Source organism: Ambystoma mexicanum, chromosome 14 (genome assembly GCF_040938575.1).
Source record: "Ambystoma mexicanum isolate Mex_15411 chromosome 14, UKY_AmexF1_1, whole genome shotgun sequence".
NCBI classification, from domain to species: Eukaryota; Metazoa; Chordata; class Amphibia; order Caudata; family Ambystomatidae; genus Ambystoma; species Ambystoma mexicanum.
In genome coordinates this window covers 87,762,682-87,780,194 of record NC_090940.1, presented here as the reverse complement: position 1 = coordinate 87,780,194, position 17,513 = coordinate 87,762,682, and the positions used below count along the sequence as shown (strand labels likewise).

General features: G+C 46.4%; 1 protein-coding gene across 7 annotated transcripts in view; it reads right to left on the bottom strand.

Annotated features, from left to right (window-relative positions):
* The window catches only part of RYR3 (ryanodine receptor 3), a 1,751,462-nt gene that overhangs the window by 977,580 nt on the left and 756,369 nt on the right, over nt 1–17,513 (bottom strand). For all 7 annotated transcript variants that reach the window (XM_069638568.1, XM_069638566.1, XM_069638573.1 and 4 more), the window contains 2 exons: nt 14,140–14,345; nt 11,601–11,775 (listed from right to left, as the gene is read on the bottom strand). In XM_069638568.1, the coding sequence (XP_069494669.1) occupies nt 11,601–11,775; nt 14,140–14,345 (381 nt within the window). The remainder of the gene's footprint in view (nt 1–11,600; nt 11,776–14,139; nt 14,346–17,513) is intronic.

The window sequence follows — 17,513 nt, the reverse complement described above, 5'->3', positions numbered from 1 at the left end:
TGACCCGTTTTCTCTTAGTGACACTTCTGCTCTCCTATTCACTTCCTTCCAGTTGCCCTGCAGTGAACTGACCCAAAAAGCATTTTTTGTAAATGAGCAAAGATATGACACTGGAGAAACAATGATGTATCACAAAAGGCTTGTCCCAGATAATAAACCTTTAGGGACATTGAACTTACTAAAGGTGCCTTAGATTATTCATACAATAGTGCTGTCTAATCCTAAATGCACCACCTTACATACTTGGATTCAGAATTGGACATTATAGGCTCGCTCGTGGTCACAGCAGTAACCAAGAGTGATCTGCTGGGTCGTTATGTAGGCTTCTGACTTGGCATCGAAAGCACTTGATTTATTGGTATATCTAGGCAGTGGGGGGTCACTAAACTGGGTCGAGGTGCGCCATCCAAAGTCTGGAGGAGATAGGAGTCTGATGATGGTTGAATCGAGTGGTGAGTTGGAGCTTCTGGGTAACCTGTGTTACACTGCATGCAGCACTGTGGGTATTTGCAATAGTCTTGCAAATGGGGTGTTTTTCTGAGGGGGCTGAGAGGAGTGTGCAGAGGAACGTAAGTCCCACCTCACTCCATGAAAACATTTCTGGTAGATTTTAAATATGTTAGATTTGTATGCAGCCATATTCGGGGTTAAAGTGGTGGGGCATGAGAAAAGTAATTAACAACATACACATTTCATGCGGTTTACTCTACCTACCTGAATGGCTACATATTGTCACTAAATCACTCAGCATTAACTATGCAATAACTATGCTACCAAACAATCTGACACTACCAGTATTACACTACCACATAGTAATACGTCATATACGTGGGAAGGGTTGTATTGTTGAGTCAGCAGAACCTACCTGCGTATGCGACAGCAAATACAGAGATCCACAAGCCATGCACACTAAGTGTAAAAAAAAAGTTATTTTGATTTGTCCGCTTAAAGTATGATTTGGAAAAAATAAAGGAGCACATGGCCCCCATAAGAGAGCGGATACCCACACAACACATTCATCTTGAAGAGGATTTGCCAAAGCCACCTGACACTTTATAGGTCGTGACAGGAAGAATAGATCGCGATCATGAGATCTCTCTACAGGAGGCTGCCACCAGAGACTACGATAGCCGGTGACCCATCCGTCACACTTAAAAAGAGAAGGAGGAGAGAGAGATGTGTGGAGAACAAGAGAAAGACGATTCATGGAGATCAGAGCAAATAGAGAAAAGTCACAAGGAAAAGTAGGAAGAATGGTAACATTGCAAAAGGGCGGAAGGGGAGAGAATGAATCATCGATAGAAAAAAACAGATGCAAAATGGGTGGAGATAAATTAGAGTGGAAGCAAAAACAGGGGAAGCAAAAAAGGGTTTTGATGGGGACAAGAAATGGGAAGAAGGTAGTGAGAGAAAGAGGGGCATGTGCAGAAGGACTCAGGAATGGAAGCATGCACAGGCGAGCTGCTGCACCTTGCCAGGGGCATCTCGCTGCACTAGCAGGCAAGTGTCTCAAGCAAAGGTCTCTGGGGCTACAGATTTCTAGAACAGAGGCTGGACCATCGCTAGCTCTTTACAATCCACTCCATTGATGACTGGATCTCAACCAGAGCTGGTCAATCAAAATTGAACTCACTTTCAATGATGCTCATTTTGATTGTTTCCTTTGGATATTTTCCTACAAATTAATTTCCCCCAAAGCTCATGGCCTACAGACTCAAAGAGAGAGTACACTGGATCACTTAGTATGAGAGGGCATTACCATTGGATGCTCTCACGTTGAAATTAAAGTCAACAGCCTGAGGTCCGCCTCTTCGATAGCCACCCTGTTTGGCGGCGGCATGTCCACTGATGCGTATCATCTTGTCTCTTTACCCAGTATGGCAGTGGGAGAGAGAGAGCGAGGGAGAGAGGCAGAAAGTTGCAGACAGGGAGACAGACGGAGCCAAATAGGAAATCTTACTTACCACAGTGACCAACGGTATTCCCAGTCCGAATTCCCCTTTCCTCCATACTTATGGGAGTTCCTGCAGAGTGGGGACAAGACTGGAGCCTGAGTGCATCATTGCACCTTCCACCTTTGAAAATGTGCATGTGGTGGTGAGATGCACGTGCGTAGGGCAGTCACGCCCTTCCAGTGCCAGATTAAACCCTGTGGAGACCCCTAGGCAGTCGAAATGTCAGCCCTCCACGCAAATGTTCTCCTAGTATGTTTTGAATTTTCTGTATCGCTTTATTTTGATCCATTGATGCGGGCCCCTAAAAGGAGTGAGGCCCATAGGCGGGTGACTACTTGGCCTAATGGATAATCCGGCACTGCCCTTGACTTAGGCCCCACACGGTCTAAGCACTCAGTCCCTTTATCCATTAAGAGGAGCAGAAGGACTTGTTAGTTTTAGGGGCTTGGGTGTATGGAGGGAAGGGGATTTCTGACTAGGAGTAGTAGGAGTACAGGAGTCAGTATGGTGAAGAATGTTTCCTTACCTCTACATACCGTACCCTCTCCTATATACATATAGGATAGTACCAAGCAATTTATCGCTCTCCAGGTGGACGAATCATAAACTGATAAAAAAAATGTGCGCAGGACTGCCTACCCAAATTGAGCACCCATTTTAGAGCTGCTGTTAAGCGAGTAGTGCCTGCAGAAGGCTGATGTGGAAGCACAAATGGGCGCCTTACCTATTGCCTCCCATGGTACATGTCTTTGAAAAGTCACTGCTTTGTTTATGCACTTGTCAAATGTGCATGTAATCTGGTTAGAGGATGTTTGCCCTGAAGGTCAAAGCTATGGGTAATAGAGATCCCAATTTTCCTTGCTATGGTGGTCTTTGCCGCCTGTCTGCTTGGATTGGGACCACTAAACATGACAAAAACCCTATCTGATGCTTGCTGAGGTATAGCCCTCTCAAGATAGAATCTCGGGGCTCTATGAACATCCTGATAATGCAGAATTTGGTCTGCTTCAGTCTGAAGGTCCGGAAAGAATTACGTCAGAGGGACCCCCTGATTGATGTGAAACGATGAAACCACTTTTGGTGCAAAGAAGGATGCATTGGAAGCAGCACTTTATGCCTGTGAAAGGTAATATCAGGCTCCTCCGAGGAGAGTGCTTCCAATTCAATAATTCTATGAGCTGATGAATAAGTTACTTCCCTGTAACTCCTCTTCTCCAGCATTGGTATCTTTCATCGTTTCACAAGCTGTTTGAATATTCCCCGTCATCAGGCTGGGAATTCTCAGTGACATTAAAACAGTTTACCTTTACATTTTTAAACTGCTTGTCACTCTAGTGCTCTATGAGAGTCATGTGTGGTCATATTGCCCACAGCCAATAAGACAGGTCCCTTTAACTACACACCCTTGGAGGCAACTTCAGATTGGTCAACACACGTGATGTGGCAGTATGAGCCAAGAAGAGCCATAAGAGAGGTGTGGGTGGTGGCATGTGAATCTATGAAAGATACCTATGCTGGAGAACAGGAGTTTCAGGTAAGTAAGTTATTCCTTCTTCAGCATTGGATCTTTCTTAGATTCACATGCTGTTTGAATAAGATTACAAACCAGTACATACATAAAATCAAAGGCGTGCAGAGGCATAGCTCAACAGAAGTAACCAACTCGCCTCACGTGAACAGATTGTGAAGCAATGGCTGCCCGACCCTGGACTCCTCCCTGGAATACTTATCAATGCAGTAGAACCTTGTGAAGCGATGAACCGACCTTCATGTGGCTGCCCTGCAGTTGTTGAGCAGAGGAACACCGGAGAGGAACGCCGTAGTAGAAGCCACAGCCCTTGTTTGGTCTCTCCAGAAGTGCCTGTTGATCATGTGATGCCAGTGTGAAATACTCGCCGATAGCCATCTTGCAATGTAAGACTTTGAAAGGGCGTTGCCCTTGCCAGATGGTCCGAAAGCTACAAACAATTGTGATGACTTGCAGAATTCTTTAGTGCGAGCCACATAGAACTTGAGGGCTTGGGCTACATTCAGGGAATGCAAGAATCACTCTGCAGGAGATGTGGTAAACCCAAAGAACACCGGCAATATCATGGGTTCATTATGGTGGAATGAAGAAGGAATCTTTGGCATGAAGGAAGGGTTTGAGCGAAGGACCACTTTAGATTGATGAAAAGTCAAGTATAGAGGCTTGCAGGAAAGAGCCTGCAGTTCACCTACCTGTCTGGCAGAAGTATTGACAATTAGGACTGCAGTTTTCCAGGAGAGAAGTTATAAGGAGGTTCTGTGCAGAGGCTCGAAAGGAGGGCACAGAAGTTTTGAGAGGACAACGTTGAGTTCTCAGCCTGGAGCAGGAGCTCGGTCTGGAGGGAAGATGTGAAACAGTCCTTTGAGGAATTCTTTGACCATCCTGTGAGACCAAAGAAAAGGAGTACCTGGGGTACACATATAGTGGGAAATAGCTGCTAGAGGCACCTTGATGTAAGAGTGTGCTAAACCAGCCTTGGCCAGTGATGGGAGGTATGGTAAGATGTCTGATTCCTGAATGCGCAACAGGTTGAGGCGTTGACCTGTACACTAGATAGTGAAGCATTTCCATTTGCTCTTGTAGCAAGACAGCGTTGACAGTGGCCAGGCCATAGGCACGATGTCCCGGCAGTGTGGAGGTAGCGGTACGTTTCCAAACTCTAGGGCTGTAGGAGCAAGGGCATCAAGTTGAGGGATGCTGGGTCTCTAGCGAGAAGGTCGGAGCATGGGTAACCTGATGTAAGTAGCCACTAGCAGTTGAAGCAAGTGTGAGTACCAAATTTGCTTCAGCTAGGCCGGGGCTACCAGAATCATCTTGCAACCTTGTACTCTGAGTACACTGAGAACTCCGGGTAGGAGCGGAATTGGGGGAAAGTGTAGAGTAGCATTCCTTCCGACTTGTTACAACAATATGCCCCTTTTTACAAGTTTGCAGTCAGGGAAAAATGCTGGTGAAAGTGCCGGTAGTTCCGCGACTGCCATTTTTCCAGGACGAGCAAAATACAGGTTACTGGTGGGGGTTCCATGATTTACCACCAGCCAGGAGCTGGAGGTAAATCAGGTCCCCACTGGTAAAAAACAGCCAGTAATTCTGGCACCAGCATTACTGGTGCTAGGAAATACCAGCAATCCCCCATGGAGTCCTATGGGACTACAGGGAATGAAGATTAACCGCCCATTCTGCCACCTGTTATATCCTGGTAATTCCGGGATATCAGGCGGGGGAAATGGTAAGTCAGTTTGCTGGTATCACGCCAGAATTACCAGCGGCATTCCCTGCAAATTTATAATTAGGGTATGTATCCCAGATTCCCCATTTGAGGAAACCTGCTCACAAACGTTGGGCATTATTTGCTGGTCACCATGATGAATAGATTGATCTCTAGATGTCACCACTTGAAGAAGAGGCAGAGAATCTGGTCTTGCCAAAGCTCCCATTTGTGGCAGGATCCGAGCTCCCTGTGTAGGGAGTCTGTTACTTTATTGTGGATCCCTGGTAGTTGGAAGGGAATCCGGAACATGTGCACCAGTGGCCACAACCATAATGCTTGGACCTGTTGACTGAATCGGCAAGCGGGCCCCTCCCTGCTTGCGAATATAGAATATGGTGGTGTTGTTGTCCGTGAAGACCCAAACCACAAGGTTCTGCAGCTGAGGCTTGAAGGATTTCAGTGCCCAGAACATGACCATGACGTAATGGTCTGGGAGGTGAAAAGACTGGAGATGGAGAAACCAAGAGTTTTGGAACAGGTCTGGTTATCGGCAAGGAGGTACTTGTCAACAGAATTGGTTTGATCATCAAAGAGGTGGTTGGGGTCAGCTAAATTGACTCAGTGGTCGTCAAGGTGGATAGAATCGTCTTGGTCGTCGATGAGGTGGTCACCGAAGTGGACTTGGGCCGACCGGGGCCATCGACAAGGATGGCATGGACAGGAGAGCAGCAGCCATGGACGAGCAGCGCTTCTCTGAAGTACATTTAGGTGCTGAGGACATTCTGGCCACTGTAGCCATCATTCCATTTTTCACCCTCTCCTGGAAAGATTATTCACAGGACCTCAACCTCTCTGATGAGGGAGAGCGTTTAAGAGGTCTGCTGTGCATTGCAGAAGCATAATTACAGACAGAGGCTGAGTCAGAGGTCCCAGCACCGTTGTCCAACCAAGTCACTAACCTCCTGTGGTGATCCTTACGGGTCTTGGATGAGAACAACTGACAGATGGTACAGTTGTTCAAATCGTGGTCGATATACAGACAATAGAGGCAGTCCTCAAGAAGATCTTCATTGTACATGTTCTTGTGGTGCCAAGTCGAGCAGGCCTTCAACAGGCTTTTCTTCTGAGTGTCTGCTGTGATGACACTTGAAGGCCTCAAGCAGATGAGGGCAAGACAGCAACCCCTGGAGGCGACTGAATGGGCCGAATTTTCAAACCAGCCGGCAAGAAAATGATGCAGCACCAAACCTTGAAAGATTTTGATAGGAAAACTATGCACAAATAGACAAAATCATCGAATGTCCAAAGAGAGATTTCTCAAGGACTCCCAACACTTAACGTGTGTGGTAAAAAACCTGAAGACACAAAATGATTCTAGTTGAGCACTAAAGTGACACACAGTTTAAAAATGTAAAGGCAAACTGCATTCATGTTACAGAGGTTTCCCAGTATGACGGTCTGGAATATTAAAACAGCATGTGAATCTATGAAAGATCCAATGCTGGGGAAGCTACTGTTACTAGGGAGGTGGTTTTCCAAGAAGCAAGCCACAACTCCACCAAGCCCATAGGTTCAAATGTGGACCAACACTGTCAAGACCACATTCAGATGCCCTGATTGAAGAGGTCTGTGTATAGGAGGAAAAAGGTCCAATTTCACGACAAGGTGCTGCATTATGATTGTATTGGAAAGACCAATAATCCTTTGATTGTTACACAGGTACAACCCCAGAGTCACAAGGTGGTTCCTAAAAGAGGAAACCCACCTTCCTGTGTGTACCAGGCTTGAAAAGGAAAGATAAAACATCATCAACCGACGCTTGCAAGGGATTCATGGAATTGTCAAGCATCCAATGGCAGAATCTCGGCCATGTTCCTCTATACTGGGATCTGGTGGACCCTTTCCTGCATGCCGCTAGGATCTGCATGTTATCACCTGATAGCCCAATTTGACATATGTCTGTTGGTTCTATGTGATTTTCACAAACCAAAAAATAAAGAATGAAATGTTAACTAACCCAGAATAATGAATGAAATACCCCCTAAACCTCCTGTTTCCCCATGTTTAAAACCCCACCCCAACCCCTAACCCACCAGCTTTAACCCTGCATCCACCCCCACATATATCTTTTCAAAACAATGCAGTATTTGTTAATTGTTTTTTATTCGCTATAAATTAATTCTTTATTTTTTATTGGTTCAGGCACCAAAGATCCAAGTAAATTGTATGAGGGATGAGCTGGAGCTCTTTCACACCTTGTTGTTGAAGGAGATCCGGAAGGAACGGGGAAGGAGAGGTGGTAGGATCCAGCAATTCATTTCCCTCTTAAAACTCTGGAGACACTTAGGAATTGGGTGAGAGGGAGAAAGGCATACGCTCACCTGTTGTCTTAAGGGAACAACAGATCATCCCCTAGAGAATTCATGCATCTCCCTTTCCATGAAGCGACACAGTGATACTTGTAGTTTGCTTCTGTGCAAGAGTTCCACCTGAGGGGTTCTGGTCTTGTCAAAAATCTTTCATGGAACCTCCAAGATGAGTTCCCATTCATGGTTGGAGTGCCCCAACCAGCTTAGTGCCTCCACTTCCTCATTGTCTGTCCCTGTCGAATGGGCCGCCTGAAAAAGGATGTTGTTTTCCGGGGCAACACCCAAATCTACAATGCTAGCGCACACATTCACTGTCCTCGCCCCCCTCTTGTTTGTTCAGGTAAATCATGGTCATTATGTTGTCTGTAAGGATCATGAGTGAAGACTTCTTTCGAACGCGAAAGAACGTTGAAGGCCCATAATTATTGCCTCAACTCCATGAAGTTTATATGCTCCTCCGCGTCCTGCTGATTCCAAATTTCAATGATTAGTAAACCTCCCAAATAGGTGCTCCATCTCAACGGGGAAGAGTCTGTCACCAATGTTAGCTATTTGGGGGACACTCAAAAGGAGTCACCAGCAGGAGATTCTGATCGTTCATCCACCACAGGATATCCTCCATGATCCAATCTGGAATGCAAATTAGCTTGTTCTGAGGAGCCCTTGTACGGACCCACTGAGCCACCAGGTGGAACTGAATGTGGTGCATGTTCAGTTTCACGTTGGCACTGCCAGATGGTGTTGGAACCACCATAACATGGAGTAGTGTTAAGAAGAGATGTAGCCAAACCATCTGCCACTCTTTCTTGAGTTGGAAACACTTTGCCTGTCCTGGTGTCCCACTGGAAAGCTATGCATTCCAGACTTTGTTTTGGTACCAGAATTTACTTTCTGGTGTTGACAGAAAGCCACGAGAAGAGCATTAGCTGCAGATCAAATTACCTGCAGGACTTGAAGATTAAATATTGCCTGAGCTGGCGAGCCTGCTCTGACCAGCCAATTGTCTAAATACGGCTCAGATGTCTACCTTTGACACGCAGGTATGTTGTTATCACAGCCATCAGCTTTGTGAAGATCGCAGGGGCTGAGTTGAGCCCAAAGGGAAAAACCTTGTATTGGTAATGGCCTCTTCTGATGGAGAGGTAGAGGAGGCGCCAGTGTAGGGGCCAAAGCAGCACATGTATGCATTGCCTGGAGATCCACAGCAGCCAACCAGTTGCCTGGCTGTAAAGAAGTTTGGATCATTGCTGCTGGGGTTAGCATCTAGACATTTTCTTGGTTAAGAAAGTATTGAAAGAAGATAATTCCAGAAGCATACGAAAGCTAGCCTTTTTCTTTTTTTGGATGACAAAAGAGCCTGAAAGAGAAGCCTGAACCTTTCACTGACAGAGGAGCTCTATTGCTACCATCTGTAAGAGTTTTTGAACCTCTTGCTGCATTGGTTGTGAATCCTGCTGAGAAAGAGGCAGAGTCTGATCAAATGTCTTGTCAGCAGCGTCCAGCGCTCCATCAACCTTACCAAGCAGGCTTTGAATGGAGGAGGATGATGGTTATGAAGATGCTTGGGCCTTCCCAAAAAGAGTAGCTGCTGCCGCAGGTTGACCCACCCATCAGAGTTTCTATCCCAGGACGAAGGGGTAAGGAATGTCCACCTTTTTGGCCACTGGTGGAACCAACAGTGGTTTAACCCACAGCTTGAAAGCACCACCTGACACATCTGGTTGAATGTATATACCAGATTTCTCTGAGGATTTGAGAGAAAGCACCGACGATAGGACACTTTTGAGTCCCTTTTGGTATCAGAACATTCAAGTACTGCACAAGGTATCGGATCCTGTCATGAAAGGCTTAGCAGGCAGGGGCACCCCCTGTGTGTCGTCTGTGAAAATATCCATGTTGCACTGGTCATCACCAGGCAAACCTGGTGGCAGAGGGGTTGGGTCCTTTCGCAGAGAAGACTACAGTGAAGAGGTTGGGGGTAAAAGTGGTGGTAAAGGAGATAACACCGGAAAGGGCTGGTAGTAAAGGCACCACAGAGTCTAATCGAGGAACGATCCAGACCGCCTAAAGGGACAGTGGCTTGAGGCTGATGAAAGGACCCTGTAGCAGCTAGAGGCTGGGGCAAGACTGGCAAGAGCACTTGCCTCATGAGGCCTTTAAAATATTGCCTCATTTGATTGGAGTGCATGAGATCTTGAAACCTCTCAAAACGCGGTCCTTCATTGGGTGGTCATGGGTCACATTTGTCAACGCCTCTGCAGAGCTTCTATGACCTTAGGTACTTTGGGAAACTAAAAGCAGCTGAGCTGAGTAACCGCTATCACTGGGAGACCAGTCCACTTTGGGTCAAAATATGGGAAGCTCTAGTGAACTCAGTGGTACCGGTGCAGGAATCTGTCAGAGCTGCCTGCTACTGTAGCATCTGACACCACTGGAGAGGCATCGCCTGGTGACTGGCCTAAATCTGAGCCTGATAACGTTACCGCCGGGGAATGGTGTGCCATTGTATCCCGTACTACATCATGGTGATGGGTACCACTGAAGTTGAAGTTCAACTTTCTGGGAATTTGCTGCCACCAGAGACCCTTGCAGGGTCTCGAGAGGAGAACCAGTAACAGGCACGGAGTAGACCTCGGGACGAGTTATGGTATGAGGCAAAATTCCCTCCGCGCGGTGTCCACTTTGCAAGCCCTCACAGGAAGCAAAGTCCCCTCTGACCGAAGTGCTAGATACCAAAGGTCCTTCGGTGCAAGCACTGGTATCAGACTCCGTAGAGACCTAAGGGCAAACCCTGGTGATGCTGTGAGTAGTCGCTACAGACTCAGAACGATCCCTCCCAGCTAAGTGAGCTCTCAGGAAGGAGTCGCCTGGCTGGGGTGCAGAGGTGAGAGAGGTGTACTTATCTTCATTGAAGCCATGGTGTTCCTGAGCTGATCTGGTGCATTGGTCCTGAAGCTCTCCTCCCAGCACACCCCGTAGCACACCAGGCAGTGCTTCAGTGATTTCTGTTAAAGTGCATCACAGAGCGCACAGGTATCCCGCGGTGAAGAGACCCGTCACCCCGAGCACGCCAATGCATAGAGCGGCAGGGACCTCTGAGAAAAACCTGATGTACCCAGCATACACGAAGCTGGAGTCGAGGTCAGGATGGAAGAAATGGAAACAAAAATCAAATAAAAAGGTACAGCAGGCAGGGAGGTATCAAACGGAAGAAGAGAAACTATGCCAGGTGCCCGCCCCTTCCCATGCAGAGGAAGGGGCGGAGAGTGAAGAGCATGCAGGGGAGGAGTCAGGGGTTTGGCCACATCACACGTTTGCAGCGCACCTCCACATGTCCAAAGGGGAAGCGAGCCTTGCTGCGCTCAAGCTCTGGTGCTGTCCCTGCTCCGTGGGAACTCCCATAAGAATGGAAGAAAGGGGGTGGGGCGTAAGAGACTGACAGAGGCAACAGGAAATGGGCATAGTGGCCAAATGGAGACCAAGAGATACATGACAAAAATACAGATGGGAAACATGATGGGAGACCGATGGCGAGAAAAGAATAACAGGATGGACGGAGGGACCAAGGGAGACAGAGAGAAAGACAGAAGTGGTATTGAAGGTTGAAGAAAAAGAGACAAAGGGAGTGAGGGACAGATAGTGATAAAGATGCAATGCAGATTTGGAGGAAAGAAAAGTGGGAGGAAGAGTAGAATGGGAGATGAAGGAAAACCTCTGGGAGGCGAGAATACAATTTGTGAAAGGGAAAGTCATCAATTATTTTTCTTACATCACATCAATGCCTCTCAGTATGTTGTGAAGGGACATGTCTGTGTCCACGCCTCGTGAATGCTTTCCATTAGTCAGGTGCCAGTGGTGGTGAGGAGTCGCGCCTGTGTATTCCTGCTCACTAAACATTTCCCCAGTAGTTATTATTGGAACTGGCTGGGAACCTACATGTGATGTGAACTGTTTCCCATGAAACACATGCTGCCCAGCCATATCACCCACCGCTGAGACCCAGCCCCCAGCCCTGACATTGCTCCGGCCCCACTCACCGTTCTCGAGCTCAAAGTCTGCAAAGGCGAGCTCCGAACCCTGGTTGGTGATAAGCAGCTCGCCATTCAGGGTGAAGAGCATTGACTTGTCATCCATGTCGATCATGCAGCCGACCACATCTCCTGCGCGCCAGCACCGCCCAAAGTATGTGCTTCCCATGTACCAGCACTGGCCCTGGGGGGAGAAATGAACAGTTGGTTAGAGAAAGCTCTTTGAGTATCAGATTTGACCCTTAACTGTTAGACTCGCCACTAACACTGGGATCCCAGATGAAGGCAACGCTATGGGAGAGGTTAACTTGTCCTTCACCCGTGCCCGTTGTCTGTATATCAAGGCCTTTCTCAAGACTCCAAAGGAGTAAAGTCCCAGCCATGCTGCCCATGAACCCGTGATGGTATGCAGTGAGAAAATTGCGGCAAAAATGTAGCCGGTACAAGAAATTGTGGCAAAAATGTCATGGTTTGAAAGGTGTACCCCATTACACCATTTAAGGGGAGCGGGGGTTGCAGTGGTTTCCGCCGCTCGCCTTAAATGGTATAATGTGTACGGGGGTTGTGGGGGCATCCTTTACATAGATTGCAGTGGCAAAGTCACAGCCTTTTTTGCCGCGATTTTAACACATGGAACCCCCGTGACACTTGCTGCAGGCGTCTGGAAGGACATAGCCTGATGGTTATGGTCAACATAGCCTCAGTGCCCACCCTGCAACAACTGCGTTTTCAAAAGGAGGGACACTTGATTGTGATACTTAGAAAAGAATGCTTTCTTTAAGGAAATAGGAGAAAGTAATGTGTTTTGGTGAGTCCAGCTGTTGGGGGGATTTCCAGCCTTATTCGCCGTTTACTTGTCACACAGGATCCGTTTGCAATATTGGCCCTGGTATGAAAATGCTACTTACAAAGTAATAAAGGATGGATCTTCAGCAAGGGCATGGCCCCCACATTCATTTGCTTATTGAATCCTTTTTGCCACACGGGGTTAGAACCCAGAGCACTGTCTTCAATGCTTGCCACACACACATTCACGGTCATATTATATAAGAGTGCGCCAAACAACTTGAGAGCTCGCCTTTTCATAGAGTCCTGCAGAGCAGGTCACCAGCTCTGTCTTCAGCTTGGATCTTTGAAAATACATGTCTAAACCCCGGTTGGCCAACGCAGGGGCAACAGCCCGGGATTGAGAACAAGACCTCGGTTTGACCCCCTGTCCAGAGGTTAGCAGCTGGAGACGTCGGGCATTAATTGCGATATAAATGACCAATTAACAAAATATATCGAGTTCCTGGGCATGAGAGGAGGCCAAGGGTCCAAAAGCTGTTTAGATCACACAATCTATATCAATATGATGTTCTCCAGATTTGTGTACTTTTCCAATCAACTTCCAAGCCGTATATCCCATTAGAAGGAGGGGCACATAATATGTAATTATCTGAAAATATGACACCGTGGGGCCTCTGAATGAAGACAGTTCCATCCACAGACATTGTGTAATTATTGGCAGCTAGCAGCTCTGCCCATCTCAGCAAAGGCTGCTGTTTTGTTTGGTACGGCCAAGATTGCAGTTGTTCACTTCATACAATGGGCAAGAGCCTTTTCCACTCAGGACAGATTAAAAAAAGTTGGATAAATACTGCTATCCACTTAGATCTGCGATCTACAAATTTTGGCTCTTCAGATGTTTTGGACTACAGCCACCATCCGCCTTAGCCAGCACAGTCACTGGTGAGGGAGGCATCATGGGAGTCGTAGTCCAAAACATCTGAAGAGTCGCAGGGTGCAGACTTGTGATCTAAATCAGCTGGAGTCTATCAGCTATGGGAAGAAGTGGGGTGAGGGGTTTGCCATTGGGTATCCTGAGTCATTTGAAATAAAATTCAAAAGGAAAGGAGAAGTAGGGCAGAAGATCTCACAACAAGAACAGCTACCTTTCAAGAAAAATCTTGAGAATTTCAAGCATTAATGGGGAGGAGTTTGCCGCCCATCTTGGTCAAGCACTGTCATATTATTATTCTCATTAGGGTATTTATTGAGCGCAGACCTAGGTTCAGGAAGCGATGGAGCACTTTACAATCATGGGGGAAGAGCAGAGTTTTAGAGTCCACCCCATTTGCTATTAAAAGTTCTAACACCATATTATGAACCAGGCAAGATTCTTAGACTGAAGAAAAATACCTGTTCCCAGGGGAGACTAGCTTTGTCCTAGCCCTGAATGTTTTATGGAAATGCTTGTCTGTAACCAAAGCTCTCCATTTCCAAATAATGTTGTTGTTGTTTATTTCCTCATGCAATGGGTATGAATGGAATAGCATAACGCTGTTTTAGGTAAATATATATGTTTTTTAAGGGTTGGAGGTATAGGATGTTTGGGGTGTGGGTGTCATTGAGGTTTAAATGGGGCATGGAGAGGATTCCCATAAAAAAAGCAAAACATAAAACCTGAAGTAATGCTGTTGAGGTAAATGACCACAGAGTAATTTACTTCAATAAAGCAACTTTGGACCGAATGGAGCAATCATTTGAAAAGCTTTCATGCACTTACTCTGCCGCCCTCAAAGACAAAGGCCTGGTCGTCGGCACCCAGATCCAGGTCGGACCTGCACCCTGGCCTTGCCCAGCCAACGCGCATGTCCCCGCCTGTCACGACTTCAAACTCAAAGTACCACTTCCCAGTTTTCACCGCATATGTCTTCTCGACCCTGAAGAAGCGGATCTTGTCAATGCTGACTCTATCCAAGGTTCCATCATCTAGTTAAAGACCGGAGAGAAACGGACAAAGAGCAATCAACAACAAAACAAGTCAACAACACAAATGGTCAATAAAGAAAGTGACCCACAAGGCAGTGTGGCTCGAGATCCGGTAACATTGCTGAACTGTTTCTTTATGGAACAGTCAAGTTTGGAATGCCCTGGTGGCATTCTAGCAGGTCTGTAAGAAGATGCTTCACCCCCCCCCCCGCCCCCACCAGCCTCCAACTAGATTCCTTATTCACAGGCACAACATGGTGAATGCGTATCAAAGCCTCAGGTCAGAAGGCTTAAAGTAAAAAAAAAAGAATGTGGGATAGCTTCTTTGGCACTTCCTGCTCACAGCAGGTCTGCCATCTATGCATTTGACTACAGTTAAGAGGGAGGTTGGATGTACAGAAGGGGCACACATGTTTGTGGGTGTTTTGTTATTTACCAACTCATTGATTGCCCATGGACATCATAATCCCAATATAAAATCTGGCCCACTACCTGCCCGTCCTCTTCACAAAACACATGCTTATGGGATATATCAAGCAGCAGCAACACACTTTGGCCTTCCAGTTTTATTTCTAAGCAGTCTGCTGAGAGGTAATGGCCTAATTGTAGCTTTAAATGTGCTAAAGGTGTAATAAAAATGTCTTAACCAAGTGTGCCTTCAGCCACTTCATTTATATGTGATGGTGCAGATAAGACCAGTGATGCGTAAGGCCACGCCTGCATGTTCCCAAGCAACAGCAAACATATATTATAAAAAAAGCTAGAATAATGTGCCATTTCTTGTACGCCACCACCATGTACCATGTAACACAAGTAGCATTAGAGTTAGAAAATAGGCATAGGTGCCCCTCTGCGAGAACAACACGGCTAAATGAGCTGTTCTTTGGGAAAGTACCCACTCGAGAGTCCGCAGCCACACTTTAGCTCACTGTACCTTTCACAGAAGGGAAATACCATTTGCATATCAGACTTTGTCCTGCTCACATGGGCAGTCCAGCACCGAAATGCTATGGAAATTCTCTTCCGAACAAGAGTACCAACAGCAACCCCAGAAAATGTGTTTCAGCCTTGTTGGGCCTCGTCAGTGAGGTGAAGCTGTACCTCTCTGAGCACAGTGAGCAAGGGGTGCACGTCGGGATGACCCTAGGATATGCAAATGGCTATTTCCCTTCTGTGAAAGGCACAGTGAGCTAAAGTGTGGCTGTGGACTCTCGAGTGGGTACCTTCCCAAAGAACAGGTCATTCAGCCGTGTTCATTCTCGCAGAGACATGCCTATGACTATTATTTGATTGTTTAAGGGACTGAGGTTTAGTCCCCCTAAGTTTCCTAGGTTCATCCAGACGTGCACCCCTTGCTCACTGTGCTCAGAGAGGTACAGCTCCACCTCACTGATAAGGCCCAACAAGGCTGTAACACGTGTCTGTGGTTGCTGTTGGTACTCTTGTTCGGAATAGAATTGCTATAGCATTTCGGTGCTGGACTGCCCATGTGTGCGGGACAAAGACTGATATGCAAATGGTATTTCCCTTCTGTGGAAGGTACAGTGAGCTAAAAGCAATGGCTGCGGACTCTCAAGTGGGCACCTTCCCAAAGAGCAGGTCATTTAGCATGTTCATTCTGGCAGAGGGGCTATTTTCTGATAGAATTAGAGTTAGTTTGCCACACTGTAGGAATCTACTTGTTTACGTTGTAGGGAGGGTTAGGTTGCTGAATACACAGAGAGGGAATGTAGCGATTGGTGGTATGCACAGTTCGGTAGGGTGCATATACATATACATTAAAAAGCATCATTATAACTGACAAGAGAAATGCCATGTTTCCTTTTACAAGGCCCTGCACAGCACATTGTTAAGAATGCGCAGTGTTGCCACTTAAATAGCTTAATAGGGATTTGTATTGGTCCACGATGGTGTTCAAACGACTGAAGGTGCCAAGGCTGAGAGAAAGGGAGGATAGCTGAAACTGCACAAGTAGGCCCTTCCAATGGGTTCCGTTTAGATAAGCAACAATTGGGTTCATTCTGTTACTAGCAGGCAGAAATATACACGTTTCCAGCGTCCGGTGCACGTAGGATTGTTGCCAATAACATACTAGCAGGATATACCCACAGCACCCGCAATGGTGAAAGTAGTCCTACGTACGCACAAAGAACACAAAAATAGGTTGAATAAATTGAAGGCAAGCAATCTCGTACACTGGTCTCACACTATAATGGATATGCACTATAAACTATATAAATATAAACTATGCACGTCATGACCCAATTGGATCAAACACCTGCAGGAAGCAAAATGTATCAGAGGAAGTGTGGGATGAGTTGACCATGAGAGAGCAAAATCTCTGAGAAGTTGGGACCTGGCATGGGAACGATGAGATTTGAGTATGTTTGATAGTTCTTTGGGCAGGGCGACGTTTCAATTTCACCCCCCTCCAGAAGCTAATTGGACCGTTGTGGACAAGTATAACACCAAAGACCACATCAGTAACAGGCACCAGTATTTTAACGTTGTCAGCAAGTTGTGGTGCCAACCAATAAGAGTATGGTCCGATTATGTCCGGGACATGACATCTCGCATAGTGGGAGGGACTCTTGGAGGACTCAAGGATAATGATTGTCCAATTGAAAGGTGAAAAATGCATATGACATATATGTGCCTTTATTTTAACAGCCAATGGCAACGTGTACATTTTGCTTTTTTATAAATAGGAAGATGTAATGTGTTTAGTTTATAACCCCATGACTACCAGGAAGTAGTTGAGAACGTCTATGGACCTTCTTCGGGCAGAATGTATGAATAAAGCTGTTTTTTTCGAGCATCGTGATCTGCTCCCTTATTTTTATTGGTGTGGGTTAATGGGAGTGTGAGTACACATCTGTTCCTTGCACTGAAGTGCTGTTAAAAATAAGCATTAACAAAACCAACAGTTTTGGCTTGTGTGTAGGTATTACAATAGGCATTTGCCAGGCAGTTCTATGATATGCCTAGACAATCACACCATGTCCTAGCTGTTGCCATCTTATGGCCAGTTAGTACCGTTTATGACAGTCTCTGACAAACGCCTATCCCATCCATACACAAAAGCCAAAGGTAGTGGACCAAGGTACATCGTAATTTCAATAAACCTCTGTAAATAAGAGTCCCTCTTTGTGCTAGAGTTCATTAAAT